This window comes from Kogia breviceps, chromosome 20 (assembly GCF_026419965.1).
Source record: "Kogia breviceps isolate mKogBre1 chromosome 20, mKogBre1 haplotype 1, whole genome shotgun sequence".
Taxonomy (NCBI): domain Eukaryota; kingdom Metazoa; phylum Chordata; class Mammalia; order Artiodactyla; family Physeteridae; genus Kogia; species Kogia breviceps.
In genome coordinates this window covers 732,106-752,336 of record NC_081329.1, presented here as the reverse complement: position 1 = coordinate 752,336, position 20,231 = coordinate 732,106, and the positions used below count along the sequence as shown (strand labels likewise).

The following is a 20,231-nucleotide window of genomic DNA, read 5'->3' as shown; positions in this document are numbered from 1 at the left end:
TGCAGACGATCATTTCTGCCTTAAAAGCTTTCACAGTGAAATGCAAGAATTGGTGTTATCAATTCTTAAACAGAATAAGAGTCACATTATTTTATTTCATTTTACCTAATGTGACTGCATGTATGTGCCCTAATGATCAACACCAGTCGTGGTTCAGTGCACCAGTTTTACGTCACACCGATCTGCGTTGGAGCCCTAGCTCTGCTACTTAGCAACTGTGTGACCTTGAGTGAGTTACTTAATTTCTCTGAGTCTAGGTTTCCTTCTTGGTAAAAGAAGGTTTAATAAAAGAATCCAACTCATATGTGTGTTGTAGAAATTAAATGAGATCAATAAACGTTAGCTGTGTATGTAGATCTTTTAGTCGCTATTAGGCAACTTTTGAGGTGCGCCAGGGCTGTAGAATCCTCAGGTTCACCGTATATTGTCATTTCTAATGGTTTAATTTTTAGTTTAGAGGTCTTTCCTTTTGTTTTAATATTGCATGATTATAATGAGAATATTCTACACAACCATTATTTTTCTAGATATAAATTTTAGTATGGTAAGACTCATGAAGACATTTGAATGTTATAGCATGATTTTGTTATAATAGCTTCCTTGCTAGATGATCACGTTCCTATTATTCAAGAGGAAGATTTTAAATAGAGTATGAAGACTCTATAGGGGATAGTGAAAAATTACACAAAAGCAAATGAACTAAACCTAGTAGGTGGCAAGCGAGAGATGCCCTGAAGACAGTATTATATTATCTTTTCTCTTTTGAGATCATTTATTTTTCTGTTACAGCCAGCTTCATTGTCTCATTTGGGTTTTGGGGGACACCGTGTTCACATAAATCAGGAAACTGCTGATTACTGAAGACTTACTATGTGTGAAACACAAAAGTGGATAACATCATAGAGGGTCTTTTGGATGGGGCGATTCTGAATTTTCTTTTTTTTTTTTTTTTTTTTTTAAGTTGTGCATTACATAAAGGCATTTGCCCTGAGAAAACGGCACTGTCTTCTTTCTTTTTTTAAAATTTTATTTTATATTGGAGTATAGTTGATTCACAATGTTGTGTTAGTTTCAAGTACACAGCAAAGTGATTCAGTTAAACATATCCCTATATCTATTCTTTTTCAAATTATTCTCCCATTTAGGCTATTACACAATATTGAGTACAGTCCCCTGTGCTATACAGTAGGTCCTTGTTGATTACCTGTTTTATGTATAGTCGTGTGTATATGTTAACCCCAACCTCCCAATTTATCCCCCTCGCCACCTTTCCTCTTTGTAACCGTAAGTTTGTTTTCTAACTCTGTGAAACTGTTTCTGTTTTGTTAATAAGTTCATTGGTATTATATTTTAGATTCCACACGTAAGTGATGCATGATATTTGTCTTTCTCTTCCTGACTTACTTCACTTAGTATGATCATCTCTAGGTCCATTGATGTTGCTGCAAAAGGCCTTATTTTGTTCTTTTTCTTGGCCGAGTAATATTCCATTGTATACACGTACCACATCTTCTTTATCCATTCCTCTGTTGATGGACGCTTAGGGATGACTGTGAACGCTGAAGTTGAGGAACGTGGGGAGGGATCGAGAATGATGGCACAGCTTCACTGACAACCCGTGCCTTCCCCTCCTCAACGCTCGTAACCAAAATAGTTCAACCTGCAACAGGAATGACGTAGCTCAAAACTGGTTTGCATGGACACAAACCAGGGAACTTGTTTCTTGTGCAGATCTTTTACCGTCCTGCAGTTTCCAACCACTCTCCCTTGGCTTATGCGTGTGCTGCTGATGAATGAGTGGTGCCGACAACCGCAGATCAACTTGTCAAGATATCTTTTTGGGGGGGTGCACCGAGAAGACACAGGTGGACTGGATCTAGCATCCAGATCCAGAAAGCTGGAAAGCTGAGCTGCACTGGTTTGTGAGGACGGCACGCTTGCCCAGCGCTGAGTATCACGTCAGGCCAGCTCCAGAAATTATTACACTTTTACTGAAATGCGAGCATTCTGCCCCGAAAGTATAGAAGAGGACGTGGTCAGGGCAATAAACAGCTCTACGCAAAAAGCAACAGGTTCTTAGCAAAGAGCAAGTCCCGAAGGGCCAGCGGGTGAAGAGTGCGCTTAACCAGTGTTATTTTGAGTCTTTTATTCCTTTCAGCGTGCCCCCAAGACAGCTAATATTTCAAAGGATGCCATGAATAGTGTTGTGGAGAATTTGCTGAGCTCGAAAATTAGGTGTGGTCAGACTAAAATGTTCTTTCAGTGAGCCATCGACAGGAATGTGGAAGAGCATTATTCCTCAAAATCCACATTTTGACGGTATTCTGCTTATAGACATGTTAGCCGTCATTTACCCTCTTTCACTACAGTTTCTTCACTAGGTGCTTCAGATTTGCGCCCCGGTCCCGCCCCGCGGTCACCTTCCTTTGCTTCCACCAAAGCCGCCCTTTCCTGCCTTTCTCCCTTGGCCTGAGCTGGAAGGGTGATTCCCATCAGAGGAGTAAATGTCCGCACCGAGTCGCGGTGGATATGGCCTGCTAGGAAACAGCCAGCGCCCGTTTGATGAGTAGCGTTCAGCCCACAGAGACGATGTCACGCCTTTTGCTGTAGGGCTTTACGGGATGTCGTTGCTCTGCAAGGTGTTCTGTAGTTCAACAGCAGTGGTTGGGAAGGTATTCTTGTAACATTGCTAGTTACCCCCCAAGCGCCGCGGATCCAACTGGAGCGGGTGTGATCCCGCCGTGTGGGGGATCTAATGCAAAACCGGTAACAACTTCGGACACACGTCTTGCCACCTCTGTGAAGGGCTCTGCATGGTCCTGCTCACACACGTCCTGACAAGAGGCATCAGACTCAAGCTAGTCAGGCAGCGGGGAGGCTGGTCCCTCTTCCTCCCTGCGGCAGCAAGACCTTACAGAGAGCTGGACTTCGTGTCCCCAGGAAGAGGAAACAGGGTCCCCTCGTGCGCTCCCTTGTGTGACAGTAAGCCATACTTACATTTGAGATTCATTTTCTCTTTTTAGTGGCTCATACTTGAGCAACCAGGTTTTCAGAGCCAACTTAACTATCAGAGCGTATATGAAAAGGTTTATCAATTGGAATACATTCTCTGAGTATCCTAGTATCCTGAGTTAATCTTCTAGATGTTTACCACTTGCATCTTTCTTGCACTGAGTTATCTGGATGCATTTCTATTTATTATCATTGGACCAATATTTCGATACGCATGGTTTTCTGAACCCCACGTGAGTGAGGTCCTTCGTACCTGAGGGCTTTTGCCCATAACTCAACGGTAAATTGCCTCAATTACGTAGCTCTTCGTCTGCCTCGTGTTGCGTGGTTTTTGAGTTGTACGTACTGGAAAGGTTCTGTAGATAAAGTAGGAGAAGAAAAAAGCATTCTGTACGTTAGTTGAAATGGGCATCACGTTGCCAAACTGTCATAAGCCTCAGGGGAGCTCAGTGTTGACACTGCTCAATTGAATGCTGCGATTTCCCATCACAATTTAAAAGGCCTGCAGGCCTGCTAAAGTCCTGGCTGGATCTTTCCTTAACACTCCGTAACATGACCCCAAAGTCTCGTTTACATCACAGCAATTAAAATATATCCCACCTTACATGTTTACTACTGTAGACTGTAGAAACAATCGATGAAACGTGTCTATTTTCCACAAAGAATCACGGAAATCTTTATGTTCATGATTTCTTCTTTTCTGGGTGCTCTCGCCATTTCATATGCTCAGAGGGGAATGGTGATTGTGAAGTGGGAAGAGGTCGGGGGTGGGGGAGGAATGCACATGCAGACGAATGATAAATTACTACTTGTTTACCCACGTGAAATCCGGTTAGTAGGCTGAGTCCGGGTCATAGGTGACAGGTGTCCATTATGCAAAGTAGCTCACGTTATCAGTGCTAGCTGGCCCCCCTGCTGCTAGTTAGAAGTAGACGGACCACAGATTAAATGGGTGTTAAAATAATACAGCTCCTGGTTGCAGAAATGCTGCCCCTGCGCTACGACAGAGACTCCGGTGCCCAGGTGGGGAGGTGGTGGACAGGGAGACTCACCTGAGGAAGGTGCTTCCTTAAATTCGAGGCCTTTTCCTTAACTCTCCATCCCAATTAATTTTAAACTCCCCCCGGCATATGGATTAGAACTAGGAATACTGACTGACGTCATGACTATTTTGTAATGCGATGACTAGCAAAGCTCAATTACTTCAAGGCAAAGCCACCGTAGCCAAAATTAGATCATGTTTCCTGAACAGTGACTCCTGCATTTAAGTCATGGCTTTCTTTCAAGAAGCACACAGCAAACGGACTTACTCCAAATTGCCGTGGTGCTTTAAGATTTCTCGAGTAGCCACAGCTTACTAGCTTACCTTGAAAGTGTGGTTTTTCAGAGTTGTCTAGAATACCTCATCCAGGTATGAAACACAGTGGCAAAAGCCCCGCTTCTCGCCCTGGCAGGCAGTCAACGGGAAGCCAAGGAGGCGGGATTTCTCGCCCCGTGGACCCTGGCTTGCACCGCCCCTTCATGCTCAGGAAGAGCCTTGAGAGACCCCGCTTCGGCAGACGTCCGAGAAAGCGGCACTCACCTGCTGCGTGGGTCCGTTTGCATCCCGTGCCTCGGCTTGTAACTACCACTAGTAACAGCACAAAAGCAGTACTTCTTTGCTTGGGCTGCTTCGTCGCGAGCCTTTATGCTAGCTAGTCATTGAAAGGGGTTCCCCGGAAGCAGACGCAGACCCTCGGCGGGGCGCTGGCCTGGATGGCGGCCCCCACCTCCACCCCTCAGCACGTGCCCCCAACAGGGCAGGCCTGGCTCAGGCCGTATGTCCCCGACTCACACACCTTTTTATAAATATTATAAATTATGCACATATTTGTCTTTATGATAGAAAACATCCAGGAAATCGAGGACAGTTGACTTAGTGGATATACTCTTCCTATTTTTGCTTGACTATTTGGCTGTGTCTATACAGAGTCATAACATTTGAGTATATTCCGTGTATGCACTTTAAGGCGTGGGATTAAACTTGAGATTTCAAGACAGTCTATTTCTATGTGAGCCTGTACCGAGGGAAACATCTGTAAGTACCCTTATAGAGTTGTGTTAAGATGCACTAACAGGGCTTCCCTGGTGGCGCAGTGGTTGAGAATCCGCCTGCCGATGCAGGAGACACGGGTTCGTGCCCCGGTCCGGGAAGATCCCACATGCCGCGGAGCAACTAAGCCCGTGAGCCATGGCCGCTAGGCCTGTGCGTCCGGAGCCTGTGCTCCGCAACGGGAGAGGCCACAACAGTGAGAGGCCCGCATACCGCAAAAAAAAAAAAAAAAAAAAAAAAAAAAGATGCATTAACAAACGAACAACGGACACCAGGAAGAGGAAGAGGAAGGAGAATGGAGCCCTGCTGGCGCTCGCCAGGCCGGCGATGGGGGGATGTCGGCCCTTTGCCCCCGACACCCACGGAGACTGCGTCTGCCGCCAGCTAAGAGCGTTTCCGTAGCCCTTGGGGCAAATCGAACGCTAGGACTGAACCAAAGGCATTTTGAAACCCTGAAGCGACTCTGGAATTGCTCTGTCCCCCGAAGCGTCACTGCTTCAAGGAAAAGGGGGGTTTGGGAATCTCTGTCCGCATCCCTGCAGGGAGATGCTGTGTTGAGCGAGACCCTCACCTACAGCGCTGAACCAGCATTTCTTGCTCTCCGGGGTCTGTGAAGAAGCTGCCATTTGGCCGGTTTGGTGCTTTTCATGCTGAGATGAGAAGTATCTGTGGGCAGTAGACAGAGGATATGTTTATTGTAGTAATTTTGCCTGTGGGTTAGAGAGGCACGAGGAACTGCAGTTGTCTTTATTCTCCGAATACATGTGGGGACTTATCAGGTCTCCACCTAGTAAAGTAAACCTCACATAGTTCTTTCAATCTGGAGACTCTTAATCAGTTTCATCGCTTCTCCTGAAACTCCTTCCTGTTGTTTGCTGACTTTGCTTCTTACTACCAAGATGTAAATATTTGGATGTCAGTAGAGATGCAATCATTTTGAAATTATCGGTGTGGGAACTTTTTTTTTCTTCTCATTTTGATAACACAGTATTTCTGAATAAGCTCGTAAAAATTCAAACCCCAAACCCCATTCAAACATTTTAGCCAAACGTTTTGCTACAGGTGTATAATCTCTTGCTCTCCACCTTGTAGAACTGAGCTTTCATACATTTTTCCCCATCTCGGCTTCCTCAGATAAGCCTAATGATGCTGGAAGTTATTCTTGGACATGGAACAGTGCTTTTGAATTTAATTATAGTAATTGGTTCTTATCAAGTAGACATTATGTTATATGCCAATCACTGGGCTAAATGCTTTTAAAACTGTATCTCATTTAATCTTCATACTACCTCCATAAGAAAGATACTGTCGTATGCATTTTAAAGAATAAAAGGTAGGAAACCAAATGTCAGGGAGTTTAAATAACTTGTCTGAGGTCATAAGACACATAAATTGTAAATAGTGGAGCTAGACTTTTGGCATCATCTGTCTGATCAAAAACCCACCCTGGGGCTTCCCTGGTGGCGCAGCGGTTGAGAGTCCGCCTGCCGATGCCGGGGGCGCGGGTTCGAGCCCCGGTCCGGGAGGATCCCACGTGCCGCGGAGCGGCTGGGCCCGTGAGCCGTGGCCGCTGAGCCTGCGCGTCCGGAGCCTGTGCTCCGCAACGGGAGAGGCCACAGCAGTGAGAGGCCCACGTACCGCAAAAAAACAAAAAACAAACAAAAAACCCCCTGTATTCCAACCCACTTGTATTAGTATAGATTTTTTTTTTTTTTAATTTGAAAAATCAGGGTAAGAACTTGTTGGCTCTCTCTCTCTGAGGTCTCTTTTCTTCTACGTAGACTTCAGCGGCAGGAAGGCTGTCTCCACGCGACGGCAGAAATGTAAACAAGCCCCATGTCTTCATCTTCCCATATTAGCAGCTCTGCATTGTCCTGTTTTGAGTAAGCACATTCCCAGTGGTTTTGTCGTGTGTCCTGGAGCTGACCTTTCGGGCCTGAGTTAGGTCACGTGTCCACGCCTGAGCCAGTCACTGGGATTCTGCACACGCAGTGCCTTGGCTCCCGGATTGGGATCTCTTCCACCCGGACCCTTTAGAACCCTTTAGATGTGGGAGAGGAGCATTTATTCAGGGGAATACGGGGCATACAAAAAACCCCACGTCTGACCCCAATGGCCGGGATGTACGGGGGCAGCCGTTCTCCTCTAGTAACTGAACTACATGGGGAGGGAGACAAGCAAAGGACAGTGTGACGGGGTCCTCCTGTGAAACACAGACCGTCACAGCGAGGTATCCGTTACTTCCTCCTGAATTGTCTTTTCCTCAAAGAAGAAGCTTGAAAATATTCCCAATAGTTTTGATCTTTTTAACTGGACCTTGAATTTTCCACCTTTCTTACTCCTCAGTTGAATAAATTAAATAATAATAACTTAATGATTGTGGTATTTTCAATATGACAGCCTTCCTTGACTTTGCACTGGATCTGTTGACATCCTGACACAGTTTGTCAAACTCTTTGCTGTCATTTCTCCCTCTCCCTCACCTTTTGAAAGACTTTTTTCCTTGGTTTTTTCTTGTTTGCTTGTTTTGTTTATGGCTTAAACCCCCTCTTTGTTCTAAGGTTTGGAAGGAGAGGCAAGTACTAAGAGGACAGACTTGCAATTAACCGAAATGTGTTCCAATTCCACTTGGCTACTTCCTGACTCTGTGTCCTTGGAGGAATCAATTCATCTCTCTGGGCTTTAGTTCTTTCACGTGAACGTGGAATTTATAATTCTTACCAGGCAAGGTTGCTGTGAGGATTAAGTGAGGTCATATATGTAAAGCACCTGGAGTATTTTAAGCACTCAATAAATAATCAAGATTGAAATTAATAATTCATCAAGGGGTTTTTATGTCCACTCTGCAAGACAGGAATATGCCCAGCACTTAGGGAAATAATCCTAGCTCTTCACTTAAGAAGCTCCTCCAGTGGCACGCAGGTCCCCAACTGTCACCAGGTCAGTGATACCCGTAGGTCACCTTTAAGATCCAGAAGCTGTCGTTGTTTTTAAGCCATCCAGAAGGCTTGCTTATTTTTCTCGCATAATGGCTAAAGGTGTGGGTTTGGAGCCGACGCTCCGCAGGCCGTATAGTTTGCCAGCGGTTCAGAGACAGCAATGGAAGCCCAGTGTGTGGGAGGGGCCGCCCCCTGGGTGTCTGACTCGAAACTTTCTGTGAATTTCTCATATTTCCTCACCTGTAAAACTGGCAAATATCAGAAACTTGACGAGCTGTTGTTAGAACTCGTAATGCAGCATGCAACCTAGCACGTAAAACTGTTTAATAAGTGGAGGTTATCGTGATGACCGTGTCTTTGCCTGTGGCTGGCGTGTCCACTGGCGTGAACACGTACGTTTGAAGGTGGCGTGACGGCCCGCGTCCCAGTTCAATCAGAACGCACCGGGTGATGTCAAAGTTGTGCACCTGGTTGCTTTTTTCCTGGTGTATATTTGAGGCCATTTGGACAACAGAGTCTCATGACACGTAACTGTTCCTTTGATTTTCCCTCTGAACCCGACAGCATTACTGGCAAATTTCTCCAAGGCCTGGCTTATTTCGAAGCACCGGTGAATAAAGTGGTGGCCTCCCGATTCAGAGTTCTGGCTGAAACCATCACAAAAACACTTAAATATATGTGATGGATATTGGTTGATCCAGGCAGGCAGACAAATTGGGAGATGTTATTTACACTTTACCCTAAAGGTCTGGCAGGGAAGAAAGCTGCATGTGGTTCAGCCGCGTTGGATTCCAGAGGACCTTTTTTTTTTTTTTTTTTTTTTGTGGTACGCGGGCCTCTCACTGTCGTGGCCTCTCCCGTCGTTGCGGAGCACAGGCTCCGGACGCGCGGGCCCAGCCGCTCCGCGGCACGTGGGATCCTCCCGGACCGGGGCTCGAACCCGCGTCCTCTGCATCGGCAGGCGGACTCCCAAGCACTGCGCCACCAGGGAAGCCCCCAGAGGGCCTTTTCCCAAATTATTCGAAGTATGGCGATTATGACTTTCCTTGCAGCTTTTCCCTCCTTTGCGGCGGTAGCCCACGTAGCTGTATTAATATATTTTGCTACTACATTACTTGTCCATTGTTTTCATTAGGGACCATAGAATCACTTCTCATCTCTAATTTTGCAAGTGAATTGCTTTATTTGTTTTTACAGCGTAGAATATAGTCCCACTTTACATTACTGGGTGAATTCACCTCATTATTCACAGTTTTTTCTTTTTTGATCATTTCCAGTTTCTGTTTCCTTCTACATATAAATAATTTTGAAAGAATTTTTAATGATTTGATCAGACTCAAGCCACTTTTCTTATAGCCTCAGGCACTGTTCTATATATTTTCCAATTAAAAATTTTCCAGTGTTCACACTTATTCAGTAGCTATTTTCGTATATTTCTCCTATTTGTTTCATTCTCGAAGTTTTTGCATTTGCTGTCTGTGATAAAAGCCTGAAGAATCATTTTCAGGTTTAAAACAGCTCCCTATTTATCATCTATAAAGACATAAATATATCTCTACCCCCATAAACTGTTCGTAATATGTCAAGTAGAAACGGGTTACAAGATCGTTTGCACTAAATTATAAATTATGTATGACACGTGCACATTCTCACACACATGCACACAAAGGGCCTGTTAAGGTGAACACCAAAGCGTTCAGTGAGCAGTCATTTTAAGGGTCGGTTTTGCTCTTCACTGTGTTTTCTAGTTTCCACAAAGAATGAAGATTACTGCCGAATACTATGTTGTAAATGGAAGTCAAGCGAGAATTGGGAGCGTGCACTGAATAGTTTGCAGGGGTGGCCTCCTGTCCCCTCTGTCTCCGCAGACATCCCCCTTTCCTCGTCCGCTCCAGCCAACAGCCAGGCCACCCTCAGCTCTCTCCTTTTCCTCACCCTCATTTCAGCCCGTCACAGGTCTTGCTGATGCCAAGTCTCTCTCTCCCATCCATCCACCTCCGTAAATGCCCACTGCCATTTCAGGTCCCCTAGGCCAAGCTCTCAATTCTCTGCAAAAATCTGCCAACAAGTTCTCCCGTTTCCTCCCCAGACCTCCATCTCCCCCGTCCTCTCCACTTCAGCCAGGGAGATCTTTCCAAACCGGAAACCTGATTGATCACGTCAAACGTGCCCTTTAAAGCTCTCCAGTGGTCACCCAGTAATGGTGGTATATGGGTCAAACTGCTCACCCTGTCCTACGAAGCTCTGCCTCTGGGCTTCAGGTCCCCTCTGGACTCACCTCGTGCCTCTCCTCTCTCTCACGCAGCCCCAGCCCTGCTGGCATGTGTCCATCAAGCTCCTCCCTGTTTCCATGTGTTGTTTGCACACATTCTTTCAGCCTGGTCTGTTCTAGTATCAGCCTCTTTTCTGTGACCCATACTTGTGACCAGGTTAAATCCTATTTAACCACTGGCTCTCAGCCTAAATGTCATTTAAGATCAGTCTATTTTTGGGGGGGGTCTCGGGCTCAATCAGGTCCCACCTTCTATCCTCTCTCTTAGCAACTTGCAATTTTTGCAGCATTCGTTACGTTTTTAGTTGTATATTTATTTGTGTGACTCATTATTTAAACTCCAGCTCTCCTTTCAGAATCAAAGGGAGTAGAGACTGTGTCTTGTTCACCTCTCCATTCCCAGAACCCCTCACCATTCCTGACGTGCATGATGAATGAATAAAACAATTAATGACCCCTCTGCCTTGTGCACAATTCCACGTCAATGCACGTGGGTCCATTGCGTTCTTTTGAACTGCTGCTGAGGGTCCCTCCAGCTGGTCTTACCTTACTCTTTCTTTCAGTCTCTCTTGGCCTTTTAATTGTTGTGATCATTTATATTTATGTTTAATGCAATTATTGATATGGTTAGCTTTCCCTTTGCCATCCATTTACTTTTAACTTATTTGTGTCTTTGTATTTAAGTATGTTTCTTGGAAGCAGCATATAATTGGGTCTTGTTTTTTATTTTTATTTTTTAATCCAATCTGAAAACCTCTGCATTTTGTGCAGTATTTAGACTATTTACATCTAATGTGATTGTTGGCTTAGTTAAGTTTAAGTCTATAATCTTGCTGTTTGCTTTCCGTTTGCCCCGTATGGCCCTTGTTCCTCTTCTCCTCCTTTCTTTGGCTTAGTTGATGTTTTGGGCTTCCATTTCGTACGATTCCATTATTTCTTTTAACTTACTGGCTGTAACTCTCAGTTTTATTTGAGTGGGTGCACTAGGGTTGGCTTTCAAGTATACATCGTTAGTATAGCAGCCTACCTCGAGGCAGTACTGTGCTACTTCACATGTAGTATAAAACACTTGCGGTTCTATACTTCCGTTTCCCCACTCCTTCCTTTGAGCTACTGTTGCAATAAATTTTACTTACACATATGTTATCAAATCCACAATACATTGTTACGATATCATTTTGTTTAAACAGTCATCTGTTTTAAAAAGAGATTTAGTAAGAGAATAGCTTGTGTATTTAACCAAACAGCTACCAGTTCCAAGGGCTATTTATTCCTTAAGTAGGTCTGTATTTCCATCTGATGTCATTTTTTTTCTGCCTAGAGGACTTCCATTGCATTTCTTGTAATGAGAGTCGACTGGTGATTGACTTTTGTATGTCTGAAAAAGGTAGTTATTCCGCCTTCCTTTTTAAGAGATATTTTCATTACTTATAGGAGTCTATGGTGACAGATTTTCTTTTCTTTCAGTACTTCAAAGGTGTCTCTCTACCGTCTACTTGCTTTCATTATTTACAACAAGAAACTCTGCGTTTAATGTGCCTTTTTCCTGTGTCTGCTTTCAGACTTATTCCTTATGATTGATTTTGAGCAATTTTTAAAATAATTAAGTTACTTTTAAATTATTTATTTATGGCTGCACTGGGTCTTCGTTGATGCGTGCGGGTTTTCTCTAGTTGCGGCGAGCGGGGGCTACTCTTCGTTGCGGTGCGCGGGCTTCTCACTGCGGTGGCTTCTCTTGTTGCAGAGCACGGGCTGTAGGCGCGCGGGCTTCAGTAGTTGTGGCTCACGGGCTCTAGAGCGCAGGCTCAGTAGTTGCAGCACGCAGGCTCAGTAGTTGTGGCTCACGGGCTCTAGAGCACAGGCCCAGTAGTTGTGGCGCACGGGCTTAGTTGCTCTGCGGCATGTGGGATCTTCCCGGACCAGGGCTCGAACCCGTCTCCCCTGCACTGGCAGGCGGATTCTTAACTACTGGACAACCAGGGAAGTCCCTGATTTTGAGCAGTTTTAATCACAATTAAATGCCCTGGTATAATTTCCTTTATATTTCTTGTGCTTGGGGTTTGTTGAGTGTCTGGGATCTGTGGGTGTTTGTAGCATTTCTCAAATTTGATTATTTTTGGGGTGTTATTTCATCAGCCTTTTTTCTGTTCTCTCCTCTCTGTCTTCTCCTCCAGAGATTCCAATTACATCTATATTGGCCTTTTGAAGTAGTCCCACGTCTCACTGATGATGTATTCATTTATTTTTTTTTCTTTCTCTGTGCTTCATTTCATATAGTTTCTATTACTGTGTCTTTAAGTTCATTAATCTTTTCTTCTGCAATGTCTAATCTGCCATCCATCTCATCCAGTGTATTTTCCATCTCAGACACGGTACTTCCATCTCTACAAGTCTGATTTGGTTCTTTTTAAAAAAATATCTTTCATGTCTCCATTTAATTTTTCAAACATATGGAGTACAGTTATAATAACTGTTTTCATGTCCTTGTCTATTCATTCTAACTCCTGTGTCAGTTCTGGGTCAGTTTCAACTGCTTGATTTTTCTCCTCATTATTTTCCTGCTTCTTTGCAAGCCAGGTATACTCTTTGATCAGGTGACAGACATTGTGAGTTTTACTTTGTTGAGTGCTGGTTATTTTTCTATTCCTATAATATTCTTAAGCTTTGTTATGGGGCAGCTAAGAGCCTTGGAAACACTTTGATCCTTTCTGGTCTTGCTGTTCAGATTTTTTATTGAGACCAGAGCGGTGTTTAGCCCGGTGCTAATTATTCCCCACAGTTGAGGCAAGACCTTTGTGAATACATTGCCTAATAAATTATGAGGTTTTTCTAGTCTGGCTGGAAAAGCTCTACACTATTCTTGGCCCTGTTTGAGCTTTGAAAACTGTTCCCTGTAATTCAGCGGTCCTTTACAGGGGCAGTTGTACCCAAGCAAGACGTTTGGTGATGTCTGAGGGTATTTTATTATTATCATGACTAGGCGTGCTACTGGTATCCAGTAGGTTGAGGCTAGGAATGCTACTAAACATCCTGCTATAGGATATCCCCCCAAAAAAGAACATGTTCCACCTAATGTATCGGTAATGCCAAGGTCGAGAAGCTCTGCTCTAGTCCCTTCCAGTCATTCTTTCTCTGGCCCCCAGTGGTCCCCTCACACACGTGTGCTGGTCAGTACACCACTGAATGCTCAAGAAGGACCCTCTGCACACCTGCAGAGTTCTTTCCCCACGCAGCTCTCTTTCCTCCAACACTTTGTCCTGCAGATTCTTACCACCTGTTCTACCAGACTTTCGGCTCCGTCTCTTTAGCTTAGAAGTTGGCTGAGCTCTTCCTGGGTTCCTCCCCCCTGTGCTACAGCCTGGAAATTCTTTCAAGGCAGTGAGCAAGGGTACGGGTACTCAAGGGCTCACCTTGTTTGTTTCCCTTTCTCAGGGTTCACTATCCCTCATTTCTTCATGTCAGTATCTTGAAAACTTTGTCTCATGTATTTTGTCTATTTTATTGTTGTTGCTATTTTAGGCAGGTGGGTAAATCCACTTCCCATTACCCCATCTTGGCTGGAAACAGAAGTTGACTTCTCATTTACTATTGCTATCGAATGTTCTCTTCATTTCCTGTCTTGTTTAAAGAAAGCAACCTAAAAAAATAAAGAAAACAACCTTCCTTGCTTTTAATCTTCTCAACCACAAATTATTCACTATGTTTATTTTTCTCTGTACCTGTATCTTCTCAACAAACATCACTTTTGTTACTCAAGGTGCACTCTCCTTTCCCTATGTTTCTTTACACAGTTTTGTTTGTGTTTTAAGTTTGTGTCTCAAACATGATTCGCTTGCATTCTTCTATTTGAAACTGTAAGCTCAAATTTTAGTTATGCTTGAATTTAGCATTATTTAAAAAATCACCATAATGTGATTTTATTTTTGTTCTTAATTATTTCAATTCTTTGATTTATAAATTTGTCTCAGGAAACAAAGTTAACTCTGAAATGAACAATAGCAATTGATTTCATCTTGTGTTCAGTTGACAGTAATCTAACTCTTCAATGAAGGAAACATTTTGAAGTGCTTGTGGCGTACAAAGTTGTATTTACTGTTGGATTAACGTAACTGGTAATAAATCATAAATACTAACTTATTAGGGAAAATATGAATTGTGAATAACAAAAGGCAAAATTTTCTTGGTATTGTGTACAAATAGCTTAATTCAGATCTTTAATCTAAAATATGCTGAGATAAATTAGTGTTTCTCTGAAATCTGCTTACTCTTTTGGGTGAGCTTTTCCAAACCATTATAAAATGAGGAGACAGTCTATGCAGAAGATATTCAAGGTAACATTCAGGAATTTGTAATCCTTACAGAAAATAAATAACAATGGAAACATGAGTGAATTTGATGAAAAGATTACTTAATCCTTTGGGTCTGGATATTTGTTTTTATTGCTGTTGCTAGATCGACATATAAGCTCACAGAATTTAGAAGTAGAGATGATTTTAGGGACGTTTGTCATGGGCCTGAGAGATTGTAATCATTGGTATCAAGGGTTTTAAAAATATACAAAGTCCAATTAAAATCAGATTACTTCCTAAAGGTACAATTTTAAGATGTTTCTTTGGGGTTAAGAACAGGTTATGAAACGATGCGATAACGTCGTTAAGTTGTGTGGCCGAGTTTCAAAGCATGTTGAAATAATATACAGTATCTGAAATAGAGGATATGACCCCTAGTGTCCCTAAGTCAGGACTGCCTGCCCATTCATTCCAACAATCAAACACTTTGCAGGATATTGAGAAAAAACAAACAGCCAAATAATGGAATTTGCTTTAAGACCAGCTGTGTTTTCCAGAGCGGTGCTATGGGCAGTAACTGAGTGGTTGTTCAAGGAGCTAGTGAAAATTAACCAAATCCGTCTGATATTGTCAGTTCAATTAAAAGCTTTCTGTCCCCTTTCTCTCTACTGGCTTTCTTTCCTTTTCAGAGGCCCCGCCCCCTGATGCAGCAAGGGTCCTGTTCATTAACTGCTTTATGCTGCATACGCTCCCAGGAGACCCTCTTCCTCTGGCGGGACTGTGCAGTCGCCGTCAAAGTGCTTCAACAATTTAACAGCACTTAAGCAGCTGCATTTTTTTAACCTTCTCATCTTCAGCTTTGAGTGCAGGAGATAATGCAGAAAACTGCCGGGTTTTTTTATAATTAAAAAAATTTTTTTTTACATTTTTTTATTGAAGTACAGTTGATTTACAATGTTGTGCTAATTTCTGCTGTGCAGCAAAGTGACTCAGTTATACACATATATACATTCTTTTTTTATATTCTTTTCCACTATGGTTTCTCCCAGGAGATTGGATATAGTTCCCTGTGCTATAAAGTAGGAGCTTGTTGTTTACCCATTCTAAATGTAACGGTTTGCATCTACTAACCCCAAACTCCCAGTATCTTAATTAATATCATAATTGTAATATCAAATAAAAAATTATCACACTGGCCTCACACAACAAATTTTCCCAATATCCTTTATGGATGTGATTCTTAAAACTACGTAAATCACAAGATTAATAGTAAAATTAAACAGAAGAAATTATAGATGTAGACAAAATGTTTGAATATTCTAATAAACACCATTATTTCCATGGGACATTAATCTAAGAAAACTGCCTTTTGAAGTCATATTGAACTCACTGACTTCCATCAGAAGCACATCAGTAGTTGCAAACCTTGCAGTGTAAATTAAATCCTTGAAGAGTTTGAACCATGTGCAAAACTGGAAAGACGGATGCAAAAGATTTTTTATCGTTTGGAAGCTCTAAGCTCAAAATGTCTTTTTCTTTGATGGTGTATTTGAATACTCTATCTCGATTTTTCCTGGCACTTCAGAATTGCTTCACAAATAAAGAAAAGTCAGATATTTTGTGCTAGAGATGTTCTATAAAGCTCAAGAATACATAAAATTATCGTTTGATTACTAATTTATTAACATTTAATGGGAATTGATTTTTAAACATTGGTAACATTATTGCAAGGATGCATCTTTGCTACTGATGATGTGTGTTCCTGTTATTACTTTAAAGAACTTATTGACTTATCCGATTTGCAAGACTGAAAAACTGTATCATGGACTATATAGTAAAGAAAATACTTTTTACATTCAGAGATCCAAAGGGACAAAGAAAAAGACAGAATGGAAATATGTGTGGTCTAACTTAGACATGGGCGATGTTTTTTTCTGTAAAGGGCCAGATAGCAAACCGTTTAGACTTTGTGGGGCCATCAGATCTCTGTATTAGTTTCCTCGGGCTGCAGTAACAAAATATCACAAATTTTGTGGCTTGAATCAGCAGAAATTTATCCTTTCAGTTCTGGAGGCAAGAAGTACGGAAGCGAGGTGCCGGCAGGGCCATGCTGCCTCGGAGGTCCTAGGGAGGCATCTATACCCCGCGTCTCTGCGGGCTTCTGGCGGCTGCCGGCACCACTTGGCACCCTTGACTCGTGGCCTCATTCCTCCATCTCTGCCTTCACGTCACACGGCCCATCTTCTTGTCTGCTTCTACGTCTCCGTATCCGAATCCCCGTCTTCTCTCTCCTAAAGAGACCAGTCACTGGATTCGAAGCCCACCCTAACTTAGGATGACCTCATCCTAACTCGATTACAACTACAAAGACCGTATTTCCAGATAAGGTCACCTTCACAGATACCAGGGGTTACGACTTCAACATATCTTTCTGGGAGCCCCAGTTCAATTCATTACAGTCTCTGTTGCAACCGCTCAACTCTGTCTTTGCAGCATGAACACAGCCGAGGAGAACACGTAGACAAATACACATGCTTCGTTCCAGTGAAACTGTATTGACAAAAGCAGGTCACGGGTCACATTGGCTCAGGGGACTAGAGTTTACCGGTGCCTGGCCTTAACCAATGGAAACGAAACTGCAGCAGAGAAGAAAAATAAATAAATAAATTGTATTTCCTGGCATTACTCAGTTCACTTTTTAAAACATATTTATTTGGCTGCGCCGGGTCTTAGTTGAGGCACGCGGGGTCCTCACTGTGGCGCGTGGGATCTAGTTCCCTGACCGGGGATCAAACCCGGGCCCCCTGCACGGGCAGCGCGGAGTCTTAACCACGGCGCCACCAGGGAAGTCCCGGTCAGTCCATTTTTTTTAAGTATAAAAATGCCTACATATCTGTATATATAGCAACACTTATTTTTAGAAAGATGTCAACTTAGGGCAAGAAATGGAACCTTTATAATGATTTCAAACCCGCAAACTCTATTACTAGAAATGCTTGAATTACAATATTTTTCTGGGCAGTGAAAAGCTTTCTGAGGATCATTTAGTTATGAGCGCCTATATGAACCTTTCCAGCAGAGATCGCGACTGTTTTGGAGACAAGAGTTCCCTTCCACTCGGGCATATTTATTCAGTCCGCTAGAAGGAACGTGCCCGCCTCCCTCGCCAGGCGTGCGCTCCCCGAGGGCAGGGGCGCTGTTCCATCCAGGGACGTGCTCGCGGCATGTGAGTCATCCGATAAGTACTTATCTACAGTGACTTCTGTTTGTTGGAATAACAAGAGTGAATTCGTGTGTTGTTGTTTTAATCCTGTGGTACAAAAATAGTCCCTGTCACCGTACCTTGAAATTATTTATTGTCTTAAACAGAAAGGAAAGCTACATGAAGGGAAATCCAATTTCTATTAAAAGCTATTGGAAGAACTTGTAAAGAGAAAAATGGAGTAATGAATCGGGGGGGGGGGTCAGTGAAAAATGTTAGTTTTTAAAATAGGATTCATCAAAAAGAAGAAAAAGGTAGGGAAGTCAAGATACATTTCCACAGCCAAGCTAAAATCTTCGCAGCTACTTTTAGCAGCGCAGCTCAGTGCAGTAGCAGAGACACATGGGACCCCATGCGGGACACCCTCAGTGTGGGAGGGGTAGGATTCAGTTTGGTTGAAGAGGCGGCCAGAGGACCGTCCAACTTTTCCAAGCACAGGTTCTGGGATTCTGGGGTCATTCCAGCCCAGGCTTTCCCCCCTCTCCTTATCGCTGGAAGGAAGGCAGAAGTTAGAAAGTGAAAGGGGTCGTAATTTTGCTCAGAAAGAATCACGACTTGTTGACAGTGTAGATGTAACCTGAGCCGATGTGGGCGACTCAGAGTCAGCCAAGAGAGTCCGAGTTGGAAGCACATTTAGAGAGAGCAGTGTGATGTGTATCATGATGGCCGAGGATGAGGAGAGGGGGAGAGACTCTTCCGGAGAAGGAGTCTACGCAGGAGGAAATGGCTAAATACAAGTCCCAGCCCTAAGGACGTGGAGCCCAAGAGAAGACCTGGGGCCACCAGGGATCGTTCGTTTCAGGTTGATTATGGAATCACTCAAATACAAAGTGAGGTTAGGAAAGGAGTGGGCAGAGAAGACACTGAATGCTGAAGACAAGGCCTTCAGGGACCTTCAGATTAAAAGGAAAGACAAAAGGAGAAAGAATAAAGAAAGGCGGACCACGTAGAATGTGGATCAGCCCTGGACCACGTAAAATGTGGATACGGCCCTCGCTCTTCTGGGCCCTGTATCTTCAGCAGCAGAGCCTTTTCTACCCACCCTAACCACTGTCCTTTTAGCATATTGAGGAAAAAGAGAGTTGCTAGGCAGAGAAACACAATTCGCCCTGCTCCTTCTAACTTATTCTTGCTACCGGCCCTTGCAAGAAACTATCCCATCAATTTAGCTACTTGAATTGCCTTAAAAATCAAGATAGTGCTGATCAAATTCATTTTCTAGAAAGCACAATGCTTTTGAAGGGGAGGAGTAGGAGAGAAGGATCCCCTTTTTTCCACCTGTCAAGACACTCAGGTCATTAACACATGATAACTGTGCCCTCTGAAGGAAACGTCTTTGTGAAAAATAATCAAGTGTTCAATGCACTTGACAAAGTTTTTCTTCTGCGAAGCTCCCAATTTCCTACTGCTCTTTAAAAAAAAAGAAAAGAAAGAAAAGTAGTATGTATACATTTTTGTAAGAAAAAGAAAGGGAATCTTTTATGAATGGAGAAAATGCAGCAAGAGGAAACTTTTCCATTGTGGAAAATTCAGGAACTGTCGAGACCAATTTTTAGCTAGCTTCTGTATCAAAGTTTGTGGTTGAGCTTAATTTGTGTTTGTATTAACGTGCGAAATCAGATCTAGTAGCTTCGACAAGCGCCCATAACTCTCATTTCCAGAACGTGTGCCTCACCTCCGGATAACACAGGGCCTTTGACACCGACCTCGCGAGTTTTCATTTCTTGCGGAAAGCAAGTCTCCTCGATAAGCAATAATGCCCTTACTTTCCAGCATTCTCCAGATTGAGAAGGCTGTAGTCAGTTTGTAGGGGAACGCGATGCTGACATCATGCGAACCTTTTATCTTCCCAGACAGGCCCATGGGGATGGAGCCCTGAGTGTACCGCACCGGAGCCGGGACTGAGGGGCGCCCAGAGGGAATGAAGTATGGATGTGAAAGAACATCGGCTTTCCTGCTCCCTGACCAGGAACAGACGGGAGAAGGAGCGACGCGGTACTAACTCCTCAGCGGACGACGAGGAGTGCAGGGTCCCTACCCAGAAGTCTTACAGTTCCAGCGAAACCCTGAAAGCTTTTGATCACGATTCCTCGCGGCTGCTCTATGGAAACAGAGTGAAGGATTTGGTGCACAGAGAAGCAGATGAGTTCACCAGACAAGGTAGGTCATTGTTCTAGTAAAACGAAGCGCGCTCAGCTCCCGCTGACTTGCGGGTGTCACTTTTTTCCCTTCGAGGTGATACGATTATTTCTTAGATTGATGTCCTGTGCTCTGATTTAGACTTTGAGATATTAGATGATCCCACAGTATCCCACATTAAAAGTAGAAAGCCACCTATGGACACAGGGACCCAGATGCAGGTACG

The 20,231-nt window shown here is 43.5% G+C and overlaps 1 protein-coding gene across 14 annotated transcripts in view; it reads left to right on the top strand.

Annotated features, from left to right (window-relative positions):
* Positions 1–20,231, top strand: part of TENM3 (teneurin transmembrane protein 3) — a 1,278,657-nt gene that overhangs the window by 810,260 nt on the left and 448,166 nt on the right. For all 14 annotated transcript variants that reach the window (XM_067022810.1, XM_067022809.1, XM_067022808.1 and 11 more), the window contains one exon: positions 19,720–20,026. In XM_067022810.1, coding sequence (XP_066878911.1) covers positions 19,795–20,026 — 232 coding nt within the window. In that variant the 5' untranslated portion in view covers positions 19,720–19,794. The remainder of the gene's footprint in view (positions 1–19,719; positions 20,027–20,231) is intronic.